General features: G+C 41.2%; 1 protein-coding gene across 2 annotated transcripts in view; it reads left to right on the forward strand.

Moving 5' to 3' along the window:
- Positions 1–1998: 1998 nt before the first annotated feature.
- The window catches only part of LOC117755994 (peroxidasin), a 59673-nt gene continuing 44390 nt past the window's right edge, over positions 1999–17281 (forward strand). For both annotated transcript variants that reach the window (XM_034576256.1, XM_034576257.1), the window contains exons 1-3: positions 1999–2255; positions 15165–15236; positions 16611–16682. In XM_034576256.1, the coding sequence (XP_034432147.1) occupies positions 2071–2255; positions 15165–15236; positions 16611–16682 (329 nt within the window). In that variant the 5' untranslated portion in view covers positions 1999–2070. The remainder of the gene's footprint in view (positions 2256–15164; positions 15237–16610; positions 16683–17281) is intronic.

A 17281-nucleotide genomic window follows, 5' to 3' on the forward strand; every position in this document is an offset into this window, starting at 1 on the left:
TGCTGACTAAGAGAATTGAATATTAATATATTTTCTCATCCATATGAAAACAATATTTATTTGACATAGGCATAAAACAATAAAACATTTTCAGGTTCTTAGCTGGAAATAGCATTTCAGCTAATTTTTTGAACACACCACCACTTTGTAGTGCTTTTGTTTTAAAACCAAACCAAAACATATCATAGGCAGTACTCTGCCGCCACCACCAGGGGCCACCAGTGGCCTTCCAACTAAAAATATCAGCTTGCTTTACATTCCTTTGTTCATTTTTGTCATATTTCCCCATTTACAGAGAGGACAAAAGTCTTCTTCAAGGCAGATGTGTCAACATGTCAGAACAAGAATATGTCAAATCAATAATATTAATCAATGCATTTCATTTAGGTATGACAAGAGCAGGGCATCTTTTTTACGTTTGCTCATTGGTTTACATTTCTATTTTATTCTAATCACCATATCAAAGAGACTTATTCAGCTCTGCTGTAACATGGAACGCTACAGGAAGCTATTCACTCTGTACAGTGATCCTCCACTGTGACGGGACAGAATAGTTTTTCCTTGTATGAGGAAAAAAACTGCTTGATTTATCACTTTATGTATTACATCTGTTTTTTGCAGGGTTGTCTGGCTCTCTCTTTCTATATTATACAGCTAACATAAAAAATGTACAGTGTATGATCATCACACGGTATGGGGCTATCTTGAGTCCCTGTGTTTTTATTATTATTTACATTTATTTTATTTAATAATTATTATTATTTAAAGAATATTTTGTATTATATTATATTACATTAGTTAAAATTTGCTTCAACCAGCTACAGCATTAATCAAATAATAAAAGTAGCTTTATTTACACTCATATGTCTTACTTTTGAATGCAGGATGTAGGGGAGTATTTTTACACTTTTTGCCACTTTTACTTAAGGGTGTGTATTTTCAAGTGTCAAGGTTACATCTTTACAGAAATGTCCTCAAGTACACCTAACAATCTAATCCCAGAATGCAATGGTTCTCAAATGGGGGTCCCTTACGGTCCTTGATTCATTCATTATAATAATCATGTTATATTCAGTGTTGACATGATGAAAATGTTTTAAATACATGTCGAATATCTTTTAAGGATATTTCTATCATGCTGACCTTACAAATAACTAATTAGAGGTGTCAAATTATAATTAAAGGTCCAGTGTGTAAGATTTAGGTGAAAGGGATCTATAGGCAGAAATTGAATATAAAATAATTCTAGTGATGTTTTCACTAGGTCGTAATCATCTAAATCGTACAAGTTGTTCTTTTCTTTACCCTAGAATGAGCCATTTGTATTTACATCAGGAGCGGGTCCTCGCTACTGAGGCTGCCATGTTTTTTACAGTAGCCCAGAGTGGACAAACTAAACACCTTTGAGTTTTTATGACAACTGAAGGCTACCACTGATTCTCAACATGCAACATGCAACTTCACCACTAGTGGTCACTAAATCTTACACACTGAACCTTTAAAGCTAAACGTAGGGGGTCCCGGGAATATCATCTATCTTGTGTGGGCTCCATCTCTGAGAAAAAAGAGAAATCCGTCGCTATAATTTGCTCAATGACATTTTGAGATTACAGCAAAGTTTAGTATCATGACAAAAGGGTTCACTTAGGCTGTAACAAATTATTGGATGTTGGGGAGGTGGAGTCCTGCGAATTTTGAAATTAGTCAAAATGACTTTGCAAAAAAAGTGAAGTATGGTGGGTTAAAGCAAACACTCATAAGGTTATTACAATCTTACAATCTTTTGGATACTGACGCTTCACTTGCATGAGGGGGACCTTTCTCTCTCTCTCTCGCTCTCTCTCTCCCAGTTGAGCAGCCTCTCTCTCTCTCTCTCTCTCTCTCTCTCTCTCTCTCTCTCTCTCTCTCTCTCTCTCTCTCTCTCTCTCTCTCTCTCTCTCTCTCTCTCTCTCTCTCTGTGTGTGAGTGTGTGAGAGAGTGTGTGTGTCTCTGTGTCTGTGAGTGTGTGTCTGTGTCTGTGTGTGTGAGGGCCAGCTGGCGGTCTGTGCTCTGCTCGGCTCACTGCTAGCAATGGCGCTGCGGGCTGCCCAGCTCTTCTCTGCGCCTCTCCTCGCGGCCGCCCTGTTGCTGCTGGTCGCGGGACCACGGTCCGGACTCTGCTGCCCGAGCCGCTGCCTGTGTTTCCGAACCACCGTGAGATGTATGCACCTAAACCTGGAGACGGTGCCGGCAGTGTCCCATCAGACCACCATCCTGTGAGTAGCCTCTCCTTTTTCCCTTTTGCCTCAGAACCGAACGGGAACCGACCCGCGGGGAGGAGGAGGAGGAGGAGGAGGAGGAGGAGGACGCGGGGGAACGCGGAGAAAACTCGGAAGAGTTGTGAAGGTTGATAAAGTTAGCGCGAAGTTTTTCTTTCTTTTTTTTCAAATAGCTGAGGACTAAAGCTAAACTTACGTAACGCTCCACCGCAGTCTATCACAATGTCTCCCCCCGGGTTGGGGCACCTGTGTGCGGGTTCAGCTGGTCAGAGCAGAGGCTCGTCTGACGGGTGTTTCGGGGTCACAGCCCGCGGGGGATGCGCAGCGTTTCACCGGGCTCTTCACCGGGCTCTTCACCGGCGGAGCCACAGCGAGTGTTAACGTCTCCTTCCCCGGGACATGAAACACACTTAGACTGCAAGTGAGAGACCAATTAGATTTTATTGAAACCACAGCCTGCTCTCCCCCCCCCAACACACACACACACACACACACACACACACACACACACACACACACACACACACACTTATATCTTTTGGGGGGAGAGTCTACGTGTTCCAGGCGGGGGGGGGGGGATGTGGACTTCATTTCCCAGAGAAGATGTTTGCTCCAGAGCAGCTCGATGGAGGACTTCCTGAACCCTTTGCAATCTTGGGGGGGGACAACAACAAAGGGGGCAGCTCTGACAGCCTGTACCACAGCAGGGTCCTCAGAATTAGCCTTGTCCTCTGGGCCGAGCCCACAGCCCTGAAGGGAACCCGCGGTGCAAGTCTGTGCGGATCCCCCCCCCCCTAAAGGAAAGAAAAAGTCTACCCTGCACCACAGCAATGAAAGGATTGTTTAGGATGCCTGTAGGATGTGTCTAAATCTGATCAAAGGGGCAGATCAGAGCAGGCGAGCATGCTTTGGTTTCCCCAGGATCTTGTGCTGGTGTGAGCTTTGAAGCTCCAGCCACTTGTTGCCTTAGCTCGGCTGTCAAGTCAGTACATGAACACAGGTCGTACCTGGCCTTCCCTCATTCTGCTGTATAAAAATGTTCCCTCACATCGCTGGATGTCTGCGGTGCGAGAACTCGCATACACCAACCGTAAGCTCACCTAGGCGCTGTTGTCTAAATGTGAGGATGAGTTGTGTTCATGCATTTTTGTGGTCCTTCTGCTGTGGTAGATCAAACGAAGCCTCATAACCTAGTCGTCAAAGTTGATTAAAAAAGGTGGGAGGTGTTTTAAATCCTTCTTTCTGGAGTTTTTGTTAGCTTTTAAATGATAGTGTACTAAGGTCTTATGGGTCAGAGCTTTCCTTGAGGTCCTAAGTGGTTTGTGGGATTAAGTCAGAGAAAGTAAAGAAATCTTTTTTGTTGCATAGATACTTGATCTGGAGCTGTGTGTTATGATTGGGAGATGACTCACCATGCAAGCCTTTTAGTGTGTTAAGCACAACATGATGGAAAAGTCAAGCATTTGTTGACTTATTAAGTTATTCAGGGAAAGAAATTAAAATTTAACAGTATCTGTTAATCATATGAAATCTACGCAATCTTTTTGTTGCATGACCCTTTTTCGATATATTTTTACAGCTGTAGTCTTGCTCTAGTGAGTCAGGCAGTTTCAATTAGCATTGAATTTCCTTTATTATGACCTCCGGTGTTATGTGTGTGTGTATTCATCTATATATGCATCATTAAGCAAGTTTCTAAGGTGGAAACAGTCCAGATAAAAAAGGCGCTAAAACCCAGAGTTGTTTCCTAGTAGCTTAAAACAATGAATATCATTGTCTTCAATCTTTTGAAACTCAAAACATCTCTTTCAGTTTCCCTGTTTCCTCTGGGCCACTGCAGTAGAGAATTGAGAAGCGTTGGCTCAGACGTACTACTGCACATGGGCTTTGTGCCAGGAGCTTTTCTACATGACACTTGGACCAAAGGAACATGGACGCTTTTTTTTTTATCTATCTGGCCTACATTTGTTTTTCAGCTGTTTTCTCTATGGACTTTCTGCTTGAGGCATGATAATAAATTGTGTTTCCTCTCCGTAATGACACTGCTTCATATCTTCTCGGGGAATTGCTGGAGTTTGAGAAATGATTGTTTTTACATTAGCACTATTTTGCCAAAATCAAATATAAACAGTTTGTTTTACTGGCATTACCTCAGTAACTCTAGAAAAAGACTCAAACACAAATATTACTATTCTGTTTTTATCACATCAAACTAAGCTTGTCAGGTTAAAGGAGGATTTGCATGTCACAAGTCAGTAGCCCAGTGTGCCATATTCGGACATCTTGGCTGGTTGCTTTATTATGACTGTTGCATTTTATATGGTGCTAGTTTAATAACAGTGACATACACATTCTGTATGTATATGTCTTCAGAGCTGGGAACATGTCAGTCAGTTGTGATCGGCTGTAATTTATAAACTGGCTCATGCTTATAGTGAACTGTATTCAGTTGATCATTGACTTTCTTTCTAAGTGACGATTGAGGTTTTAAGACAAAGGTAATGTAAATAACTATTTTGAAACTGCGTACTTCATAGAAGTTGGTTTTAAGTAAACAATACCAGGTTGAAACTTACTTTAAGGCTGGATCTGGTATTGTCAATGTCCGAAATTTAGGTTTTAGTTGTAACCATGTGGAACTGCAATACGCCACTTTGCATATTCATGTGCCATTGTTTCATATTTTCGGTCTTATACCACATGGTTTCAGCCACACGTACAATTTTTCATTACATGGACCTTTTACTTGGAAACTGCCAGTGTTAAGTCCATTTAAGGTTAGGTTCAACTGATTCAGACATTTGTGTTTACACATACAGGTCCTCCAGGTAGTATCTAGAAAAGTTCAGGATGGTAGCGCATGTGTGAGGGGAGCTTTTATCTTTCACAGTGGATAGTGCTGGGAATTCTATGACACTCACTGAATGGAGATAGGTTCCCCCTTACTCCTAGGGCATGTTGGCCAGTGTTGGCCAGTGGCCTCCCTGGAAAGTAGCTACGGTTTGTCCTAAAGTTAGAGAAAATTTGCAAATGGTGTCTGAAAATGTAGCAACGAATGTTGGCAGGTCTGCTTGTAAACGCCCCCCGATGACATAATGGAAACTGCTTGTGACAAATTAATTTAAAATGGCTATGGCCAAAGGGGAAACTCCCCAAATCTCGACTGACCAACTAATTGTGTTACGTTGGTCATTCACACGGAATTTGGCCGACTCTATTACTTACTCACTCACTCACAGACATTGGGGAATGTAGGGCTGGACTGATGCAATTGCACAGTGTGGGACTAGCTCTCAGTTTTGTACCTGAGTGTTTTCTGAACGGCAGCGCTGGGTGTCCAGAACATGAGTGGAAACTGCTGTTTGTGGGTGCAGGAAGGCTGGTGAATCATTTCAGTGGGGGTTGGTGTCACAGTGTCACCGGGCTGTAGATTTGATTTCACAGCAATGGTTCCGCCTGGTAATGGCTTTATCGGGGACACAAATTTCTGTGACACCCTCCTTTAAGCTCTGCATGGGTTACTATCTGGCGGTCATCGTCTTGCCACTATTCTGTCTGAATGTCTCTTACTGCTCACCCTGCTCTCTTTGGCTTGGTCTGACTGAGTGTCAGTGAGTCAGGGAGAGAAAGTGGAGTTCCATTGTGTGGAATTTGCTGCAGTCAGGCTTTGTGAGGCACTCAGTCTCTGCAGCATTATGGAATGCAAAGCCAGAAATCCCCAAAGCTTTGCTCATTTGCACAGGGAGATTGGGCCCAAGATAGTTGTTGAAAGAAACTCTACTGGCCTCTTCCTGTGCCCATCCAATGCAAGACAGCTGGGGAATTATGGGGAACACTGTTTCACATTTCTTCCAAATTAGTTCATGAAAATCTATCATGAATAAAGTATGAATTTAATTTTGGCAAGTTTGATAATAGGCTCCTATTAAGTTTACTGCTCTGCAGAAATGTTTGTCCAGTCAGTTTGATGTTTTTCATGGAGGCCAAAGGCAACTTCACAACAATTGAACACAAAAACACATTTGTGAAATACTTTTCCCTCTTTTGTTGACCAATGCTTTTTATTGTCTCATTAGTTGCATTGTTTGTTCACAAAACACTTTGTGAAGTATATTCAGACACTCGGCCGAGAAAAGTCCTTCATACTGTATAATTATTCCTTATTTTTTTTAACATTTGAATCAGATTTAGATGTTAGTAAAACTTTTTGATGATTTGTCTTTCTCTTTTTTTTCAAATACTAAGCAACGCTTTCTTGAACTTATGAATGCGCTCAGGGTCACATTGATGTTCACCTGATATAGTGAACAAGCCAAGTAATCCCTCCGAGCTAATGCACGTTAACTGTGATAACAACCGAGGAGAAATGTGCATCAAGATATTCTGCAGAAACCAGACATGATACAAAAGCTACAGACTGTGTCAGACAAACAGAGTTCAGGTCTGCAGTTGCTTATCACCGACATCTTCTCCCAGCAGATACGATGATTTGACGTAGTGGAATGATTTTACCCCAGAGAGCACTGTGAAAGAAGGAAGCGGTCACTTCTCAAGTACACTGCTCACTCACTGGCAAATAAAGAAACAAAATGTTCTTGAAGAATCTCAGCCGACTGAGGAATCTTTGACTGACTGATGCTTAGAATGTTTGACTTTCAGGAGGCAGCCCCGATTTGGCAGCTTCACTGTCTCCAGCATGATTTTCCAAGTTGTGGAATTTAACAACAAAACTTAAAAAAACAAAAGGGAAATCCACCATAGCAAACAGTTCAGTGCATTTACATTCACAACACGTTATAGTCTATCAACCTAATGACTGGCAGTAAAGTGAGCTAATGTATTTATATCAATATGGCAATGTAATTGTGTTGTTTTTGGGTTTGACATTATCAAATTAATCAATTCATCATTGTCAGAAGTAGACATAAGTGGGTCACTGTGACAGTAATCGGTGCTGGACAGTCTCTAATAGATGACGCTATAGTCCGTTATCACCATAGATGTGTGTACACAACCTTTCCAGCCGAAGATTCCAGCAAAGTCAACAGTTCCTGTGATTGTTCCCAAAGTACTGTACGTGCACTACTCCTTAATGTGGATTGTTCTCCCTTTTTCATTCATTATGACCTTGAGCTGTATTCAGCAGCCCAAACCCTTCAGGATCTGTACGATTCTGACAGGCTCCTACTAGGGCTGGGCGATATGACTTCAAATCAGTATCCCGATTATTCCAATACAATTAATACCCCCCCCCCCCCCCCCCCCCCCCCCCAGTTTGTGAATGCACGCATTGGGGAAAGTATTAACCAAATTAACCGACATTGGCAAAATATGGTTGGTTAGAGATTATAAATGTTGGTTTTGATATATTTTTGGTTAATTGCCCAGCCGTAGCTCCTACTTTTCACCAGCTCTCCTTTGACATGAAACAAACCCTTGTCACTTTTACGAAGGATGTGCTTTGCAGAGATCCACCGCAGCCATGTTTGGAGATCCTGGTTCTGTGTTCCTCCACCCAACAAGGAGCCAGCCATGTTCTTGTTTAGCTAAGAATGACTCACGTACACCGGAGAGTCCTTGGCATGTGTCACAAAGCCAAATGACTTTCCTGAGTAGAGAGGGAGAGAAAGAGGAGAGGTCCACACATGGCATTCAGATGCTGGTTGAATTGGGCAGTGGCCAGGTTCAGCCGTCGTCGGAGCTCAGAGAAGAATTTACAGATATCTCCTCTGAAATTCTTTTTCTACAGCTGCTGTACCTATTTGCTTCATGAGATTTATTTGCCTTGTGAATGCCATGGTAGCAGATGAGCACATCAGTGGCAGTGTCAGATATGTTTTACTGGTAATGCTAGGAGAGGGTGTTTATTTAACAAGTGCACGTCATTTACTCTCCCACAGTAATTTTTGAGCAACTTATGCATTAGAGCATTAGATCCACATGTGTTGACAGTTTAGCTACAAACTGTCAGCACATGTGGATCCCGCCCAGTAGTTAGCACCTACAACCATTTGCCAGCTACAGTGCACATTTTCAGACATTACCTTTCACATCAACGCATCAACATCAACGCATCAACATGCCCAAAGAACGCATCAACATGACCAAATGCTGGAAACTTTTCCTGCTGTATTGTCTCATGGGCTCACTCTGACATTTTCTGGACATTTAACTAGGGGGCTGGCAGGAAGCAGAGAATGTCCGGAGCAAATGTGCGTTCTCACTCGTAGCCCCCAGAAAATGGCATGAAAATGTCTGGAGTTCAGTGCATGTCTGAGAGCAGCTTTAGTCTCTTAAATGTAGAGGAGTTTCCTGGGAAAACAAGATGGCATAGTTGATAATCAGCTGATTAGGTAAGAGCCAAACAGGATACTCGCAACAATCCTCTTCAGTCAGATGTCTGTGGGCAACCACTATCCACACATCAAGCTGTCTGAATCACTTTGATTCTTCTCTCACAAAAATGAATGGAATCTATCTCAGTGTTTCTGCCCCTGCGGTGGGTGCTGGGAACCCCAAATGGAACGCAACAGTTTTTCATTTTCCCGTCACGCTGTTTATTGTTAAAGGCTGGTGGTAGAGAACTCTCAGCATAATCTTTTTTTTTCCAGTTCCTTCAGCCTATGTATGGGTGGCCTGCCAGTTACACAAACCAGTGCAGCATGTTAACCCCACTCTTGTGATTGACATGCAGCCTTGCCATTGGGTATACATCTTCTCTCAAAGACCTGTGAGTTTCTCTGGATGTGTGTCAAACCTCTGAAGTGCCAGGCCAAGGAGAGCACATTATTGTTTAGAGCATTGTTAGGGTTACCAGTTAATGGGAACTTGGGACAAAAAAACCTAAGTTCAAAAGTAGCATTAAAATTTGAAATGAAGGGTTAAATACTGGGCTCCCACATGGATGCCTTTGGCAGGTGACGTCTTAGACTTGGTCCATGATTTCCGTAATGGATTGTGTGCTCTTCAGTGTCTTTATTGAGATCAACTGATGTGAATCCTTTGCATATAATATGAGGACTGTAAATTATAAGTCTTAGTAGTCTAGTACGAAATCACCTGAGTAAATTCATTCAAATGTTTGTTGTAGCACATTGACCAATAAGTACTGTAATCCTCCTGTGTGGGGGGTAAGTGTTACTCTGTCCCTAAATCACCCCAGTGCACTCACTGGACCTGCAGCTTCATCTCAGACACAGTGTGTTCAAAACACTGCAGCAGATTGTCAGCGTTGTCTGCTCTAAATAGGTAATTGTAATGTTTTGAGCAGGGCTGGCTAGTGGCATTGCAGAATGTCCCGGGGGTGCAGCTTAGATAATTTGACTCCTAATTGTTACTGTAAAGACATTATCGACAGAAACACCCTTCAATTACAATGATAAACTGACTGATAGAATGAGATAATGGCTGCAATTTGATGAGTAATTGTGCATCACTCAGTCCAAGACAAGGAAGTAACACTGACTGATGCAAGTACTGAATTGGATCAGCCTTAATTAATCATTATTTTTATTATAATTATTATTATCTCAAGTTTTTCATAATGAGAAGGCCTGAGCCTTCAGGTAAACAAGAATAAAAACTAAGAAAAGAAGAGGAGGAAAATGACCGATATGGAGGTGCAGTCTTATGTTTACATTATAATGTAGCATAGTACCTATAACGCTGGGAAATGTTACTATGGCAGCTAGACTCATACATATTAAAGGAATATAAATCTGATGGGCAAGCCAGCAGTGGTGGATGACATAAAAGTATCAAGACAGAAATGTCAAAATACTCTTCAAGTAAAAGTACTGAAGGAACAGTCAGACTTAAGTAAAACTAAGTGTTAAAGTCAAAATGTAGTTAAAATGTTCGAGTAAAACTACTGGTTTGTTTCTTATGTTTCATATATTATTGTATGTGAAATCATCAGTTAATCAATACTGAAGCATCAGTGTGTGATGTGACATGTAACTCAAAGTAAAAGTGCTAAAAATTTAAAAAGCAAACATTTAGAACTGTATATAAATAAAAGTATGAAAGTGTTATCAGCAATATGTACTTAAGGTATCAAGTAATAGTACTCATCGTGTAGTAAAATGTTCCATGGTTTCAAATTTTTTATTTTAAGTTTTTTTGGTTTAATACCACTGCTGCATTCATGTGCATGCTGCATTTCACTGCTCTTCCCCTTCATCTCACCCAGGGCACCTAAATGTTAAGAGCCGGTTTTGAGAAATGGCTTGAGTTTAGTTAATGCCAGAAAGCTCTAGTGCAAACAAAGGAACTTGAAAATCCCTCTACAAAGCTCTCTGTAGGAGTAAATCTCTGGGCTACTTTTTATTTAAAACATTTTCACATTGTGACTCCGCTCTAATGAGCATGGCATGTTCAATTATGAGCCCAAACTCCTGTGTGGGTTAATGACAAACATCTTCGTCTTCAAAAATAAATCAAATGATCTTTTGTTTTACTCGCTCTGCTGCTGTTGTCAAGTTAATCCTTCATTACTGAGCCAAGGAAGCTGTTCACTCTCAGGCTGAGTCAGCCGCTCTGCAGGATTAGCCTCTGTTCTATCGTCCCCTTAACATTAAAACTCCAATTAAACACATTCATGGAAGTTAATAGACTGATTTCACAACTCACAGAATAAATGTCGTAAAATGTTCAGCAATTTGTGCTCATTTTTGTAGCAACTAAATGGAACTGTTTGCTGAAGAATGTCACACTTAGTCCCTGTTTACTAAATGTCCCCCTTGCTTTTCCTGTATTTTTCTCCCTCGTGGAATGACTCATTCTCCTCCCCTGCTTTTCTCATGTTCCTTTAAGATAAACCAGCACAAAGCAGCTTTATCGGCCGTCATGCTCCTCTGACAAAATGCAATCATTGCTTCCTATTTAGTTGTGGTCAAACAATTGTGCATTTTGTTGCTTCCATGCTTGGGAAATGAACTTTGCTGTGAGATTAGATCTTGTGAATTGGCTTTGTAAAACAGCCTTATTGCTCTGTAGTAGAGGATGGCACGTGATTATTGTAGGTGTGTTTGGTGCCTCTGGGCTGCGATGGATGGGCAAGGTCAGGCTTTTGGCACACACCATGTTTTTATTGACAGATCTGAAGGCAACACAATGCAATTCAGTGTGTGCTGCCATTCTGTGATCAAAGGCAACTTTTCAGTCTTACTCACTCACTGCAGGCCATGAGAGCACAGTGCTGCTGATGTCATCAACCCCCTGCCAAGACCAGGACCCTCTGGTCAGCCCCCACCGACAGCTGAGCCTCTGAATGCACACAGCACACCGGTGCACTTATCCTTCTCTGCAAACACAGTCATGGAAGGGAGGCATGTGCACGTGCACGTGCACACACACACAGCCACTGAGTTAACAAACTGAATGTTGTATAATAATCAAAAATCTATTAATGTGGATTTCTGTGTGACTCTACATTATGAGTTTGTGAGCTTTTTCACAATTGCTGCTTTCAATCCATGAAAGGATTTGCAGAGTTTCCACAGTGTCACATGTGCAGATAAAATGGACAAAAGAAATTATATATAGGTTCTAAAAACATGTACATACCTGTGGCATCTGTGGCATCTGTGGCTCAGGAGGGTCAGTGAGTCATCCACCAACAAAGGTGGATGGGTTAATCCCCGGCTGCTCCAGTTAACATGCTGAAGTGTCCTTGGGCAAGATACTAAGCCTCATATTGCCGGCAGTGCATGAATGGTGTGTTGTAAAAAGTGCAGCATATACTTGCACTGTATTAATTCATGAATGTGACTTGTAGTGTAAAAAGCTTGAGAGTGGTTGTTAAGATTAAAAAAAGAATTCTGCAGTCCATTTACCGTTTAGCTTCATTGTGCTTCAAAGGGTGAGATGGCCCAGTAGAGAAGTTGATCTAATTAGTCAGTTGATTCTGTTTTAAAAAAAATATATTTGTTGTTTTCTATTGATTACAATTATTCTGCAGTAGCTTGATATCACTGCTACAGGCTACATACATCCATGATGTGTGTTTTCAGGTGAGTATGAACAAGGACTAGAGCTTGTTAAATCCAGAACTAAGATGAAAACATAGTAGCATGGATGTAGCCACGGTTACAGCTGCAGCTCAAGACCTTTAGGTTTCCAACTCTATGTTGAAATTGGACCTGTTTGGTGTCATTGTGGTGTTTTTAATACAATCTTTTCAAATTAAGCATACTATAGTTAAAACAAAGGTTTTCATAGTCTGCTCCAGTTTAAACATGTTTTTTACAGAGTTAACATTTGGTAGATTTGAACATTTCACTTTTTTATACCAGGCTTAACTCGGGTAACAACTTTAAACTTACTTTAAAGTTCCTGTAGCATAAATTAGAACCACTGCTTTCATGTTAGTGCACTAAATACCGCTGACAGACTGGAGCTGCGTAAAACAGAACAGAGGCCTGCTCTCCTCTTCCTCCTCCTTGCCTTCATCCTTTAGAGCTGGAGGCAGGCAGGCAGGCACACGAGCGGGACAGCCCCTGCCTTCAGCATGTCCGGGCAGTGCACTCTGCACCCTCATGGGCCCATTACCTGGAGAGATATGTTTTCCTTCTTCTTCACTGAGCAGTGATCCCTGTTGTTTCCATTTAAGAGCGTTAACCCTAAGAACAGTTTTCTTAGGGTTAGTACTAATCTCTCTTATTTGAACTCTCTAAAGAAACTTTCAGACTTGCAATAAACTCCGGATTATCTCCTGAAACTATCCTAGGGGCTGTATGTGCAAATCACTGAGTCATAGGCTCTGGACATTCTCTGGAGTTATAGCCCACTCGTAAAAACTCCAGATATATTGTGTGGGTGTTTTGATGAAGAACTGAAATATCTCTAGAGTTGCCATTCACATATAAAACACTGATGAAGATGTGAACTGGGAAAGACAATGACATTAGAGAGCTTTTGGATTATTTAAGTGCTGTAAATAAAAACACTTGATCTCAGCAGTGGAATTAATAAGTCACATCCTGCATCCTGAGCCACCCTTCACCTGAATGCTCCATGATACGGTTGTTGTGAACACATCTGAACAGAGGACTTCCTGCTCTGTTCTTCATATGAGAAAGGCAAACTCATTATACGGACCCCATTGTCTAGACATTTTCCGGAGTTCATGTCTGAAAACGGCATAATTGTGAGATGGTTTCGTCTTAGTTTAAAAACTAAGGATTCATTCATTGTAACCACATTTTTTTTATCTCAACTAAAGACCTACATTTTCTCAAAGGAATTTCCTACTTATTCTTTTAATAATCATAACATCTTTGATTGAATTACGTATCCTAATGCTTGTGTATCCAAAGCATGTCAGTCACAGAAAAGCTCTTTGAGTGGATTCCTGTGCTATCTCACACCATATGAAATGTTGTATTCACTCTGATTGGATCCATATGTGAAGGCTTTTACAGAGCGTATGACCCATAAACATTTCACTGGCTATGAAATGAGTAGTTTTTTTTTTTATCATTTATTTTTTTGGCTCACATTTTCACAGAAACACACGACGGCAAAACCCTCAGGAAGGTATAGCTTTATGGTGCTTTGCCTGTGCATAGAGAGAAATAGACACAAAGAATGCTAAGCTAGTGCATGAACACAGCATCTAAATTAAATCTGTATGCTTTCTCTTTTCGCCCTAAACTGCAGAAATACTGATCTGAAGATTCTCACCGATCTGGTGTCTCAACAGTTTTGCATAGTCAGTGAAGTCTGCGTGACCCAGCCTCAGAGTATTTACTTTGTAAGGTCATAGAATCATCAAGAATGCCGGTAGACGGTCCAAGTTACTGTGGGAGTTGAGCTTTCTAGGTCAGAAAAGCTGATGTAGTTCTCCCGTCAGTCAATGCAGTGATAAATCTCTGCTTTGTGCAGAGAAGTTTCTTTTGGAGGCTGGAGGGGATCTCAGTAACTTTAATGCACAAATCGCCTACCATAGTTGTTGTGGATAAAAATATAAAAATCTGTGGCGTCTTAATTACTGACAAATTTTATTATCTGAATTTTTGGTCTTAAAAACTCTATTTTATGTTAAAATATTATGCACCAGTTTTAAATAAAAACACCACGGATTCCCCCCGTTAAGAGGGCTATTCTCTCTACTCAGCTACTTCACCTTATCTTCAATTATGGGGAACTCTGATAATTCTTCATATCTGTCATATATAGGTTTTCAATTGCATTATTTGTGGTCTTAAAAAATCATAAATATAACCTGTTGAAACCTGTAGAAACCCATCCATAAAGGTATCATCCATATTAGATGGATGTTACCAGAAGAGTCTCTGTATCTGTTCACTCTTTAGCTTCAATAATACTAATGAATGGCTGGGGAAAAATCAACTTGGCCCAGCTGAAGGTCAGATGACTTTGAGCCAAAGTTCCTCAAACATAACATCACTGTTGAGATGGGATGTTCAAATTTCACACAACAGTCTGCGGCTGGTGATGCCACATGGCGTTAGGAATGACTTTTACCTTCACTGGGCTAATTGCAGCATTAGAGTCTTTAGCTTGTCACTTTTTCGTGGCACGCTAAGCCGTTTGTTGTAAGAGCGCGGGTGATTAGTGTCACGTCAGCCGATATTACCATTACACAGGAGACTGATACTGTGACCTGCCGAGCGCTGCGTCCAGCCTTGTGGTTTGTTATCTTTGGGGCAAATGTCATATAGATCTGCTCTCGTGATTTAGGCCCGACAAAAGCATTCTTGTGTGATGAGTAATGTGTCCAATTATCCTTTTGGAGTTTTGCATGATGGCTCTGCCGTGGACTCGAGTTCACGCAGATGTGCGCTGTTGCCTTTTTTGAGTTCACACAGCTTTTCTCTTTAGCTTTGTTAATGAAAAATGTTTCTGAATATAACTTTACAAATGTGTCTTTGTTTTCTGCAGAGACCTGAGGTTCAACAAAATCAAGGATATACAACCGGGATCCTTCAGACGATTAAAGAACCTCAACACACTGTAAGTCTTGGTCCCCTGCTCTGCATGCACAGTCGTGATCTTTTGTATATATTCCATAGGATAACCTCTTTCTCTGGTATGTGATTGTTTCCTGAATAATATTGAGGTAGAAGGTGGTTACAGAGTAATGACATCCTGTCTGTAAGAAATGCCAGTGTCTCAAGAAGGCGGCTATTGAAAATGAATCAAGTCCATTTCCTTTTAACGGCACTCCGCAGAATGATTGTCACTTCCTCTGAAAGTCCTGTTTGTGTTCCACATGCGCGTTCATGCACGCACGGGCAAATTCTTGCTCCGTTGTGTGGTTTCACACATGTAGGTCAGCTCGTAATCTGCGAGGAATTTATTTTTCCACTTCCACCCACAGGGCTATTTATCATATGTCCAGCCTGCCAGATGGTGCAGTGCTAAGATAATAAAGCAAAAATGTACCATTGTATTTTCAGTGCATTAGTTTAGCAACCTTTTTGAAATAATGAAGGAGTGTGTGTGGCATCTGGTCATGTGGACATGTCAGTATCTTGCTACAGTGACATTTCAGACTGTGCAGCTGACGGCGGGAATAAATCAAACACACCTCACCTTACTCAAACCGTTCAGGCATTATTGAAATTAATTTCTCCTCCATGTCTGCTGTGCAAAAAAAAAGGAATTGGGTAACCGCAATTTTAGCATAGATCTAAATATTCACTTTTTAAAATATATTTTAGTTAAAAAACAAACAAACAACAAACACACATTTAGCCCAGACGTCCAACAAACTAGCTCAATCTCAGCACCCTTATATCTGATCAACTTACATAGAATATGTTATATCTAAATGAATAAACATATTGTGCATGTGCATATATATATACTGTATATATATATATTTATTTATATGTATATAGACATGTTGACTTAGATTAAGTTTCGAAGTGAAGTGAAGTCCTTAAAGGTGAGAAAAGCCCATATTTGACCCTAAGATTGTCAGCCAAGCAGCCAATCTTTTTGACATAGAGCATATAAGGCTCTGAGCTACAGTGATGTTCTCCAATGTCACTGTTGAACACAGATAGAAATACTGTACATCACTAATGTCACAGTCTTCTCTGGAGTCGGCTTATGACAAAGTTTCACTCTACAGATTACAAAAAGAATCAAAGAAATTAAATCTGTGCCCTGTGGAGTGAAACAGAGTGAACAAGCTCCACCTTTTAACAACATGTTCCTACTGGGACTGAGGTACGGGGTCATCTGATGAAAACAACTGCCAATTAAATTACATTGCATCTTGTCTTCAGACGTGGCCTTCACTTAGAATTAGCCAAGACCAAACTTACTGTCCCACTGTCTGATAACCACAAAATGACCCCTGTCGTCTTTTCTTCACAGCCTCCTCAACAACAACCATATACGAAGGATCCCCAGGGGGGCGTTTGAAGACCTGGAAAACCTCAAATATCTGTGAGTGGCCCTTGTTGTCTACAGTTTATGTTCTCAATCTCAGTAGGAAGTTCTCTCTGTATTCAATCACCAGGAGAGGAAGCATGTTGAATCTTGTCTGAGACTTTAGTTGCCAACATGATAATTACAACAATATTGAGTGTAAAAGAGGACAGCTGATCTTGCTGTAGACTGCTCAGTCAGTGAAAATGTATCAGTGCAGTGTTATATCAATGAGAAGTCTCTCTCTGACTCATCCTTTGTACTTACATGTCTGGAAGTCTGGAAGCCGTTGTGTCTCTCCTGTCGGATTGCTGACAGCACCGTTAGTCGCACATCATGTGTCCACACTGTTGTGCTGCCCTTTGTTTCCATCGGTTTAGTGACTTGAAGGCGAGTTTACAGCCTGACACAGTTGCTGCTGCACCTTGGACACAGTGAGGCAGCCGAGAAAATGACCACTTACAAAAGTCTTCCCAACTAGCATCGACTCCTCTACTTTCAGGGGACAGCTCCATCATGTGCAGCACTCCAATGCCAGGACTTCAAGATAGGGATGGGCATATTTCATTTGGTTTGTGTGTGTTGGAGATGTTTTGTACACATTTAAACCGAAGATG

Source organism: Hippoglossus hippoglossus, chromosome 22 (genome assembly GCF_009819705.1).
Source record: "Hippoglossus hippoglossus isolate fHipHip1 chromosome 22, fHipHip1.pri, whole genome shotgun sequence".
In the NCBI taxonomy this organism is placed as follows: domain Eukaryota; kingdom Metazoa; phylum Chordata; class Actinopteri; order Pleuronectiformes; family Pleuronectidae; genus Hippoglossus; species Hippoglossus hippoglossus.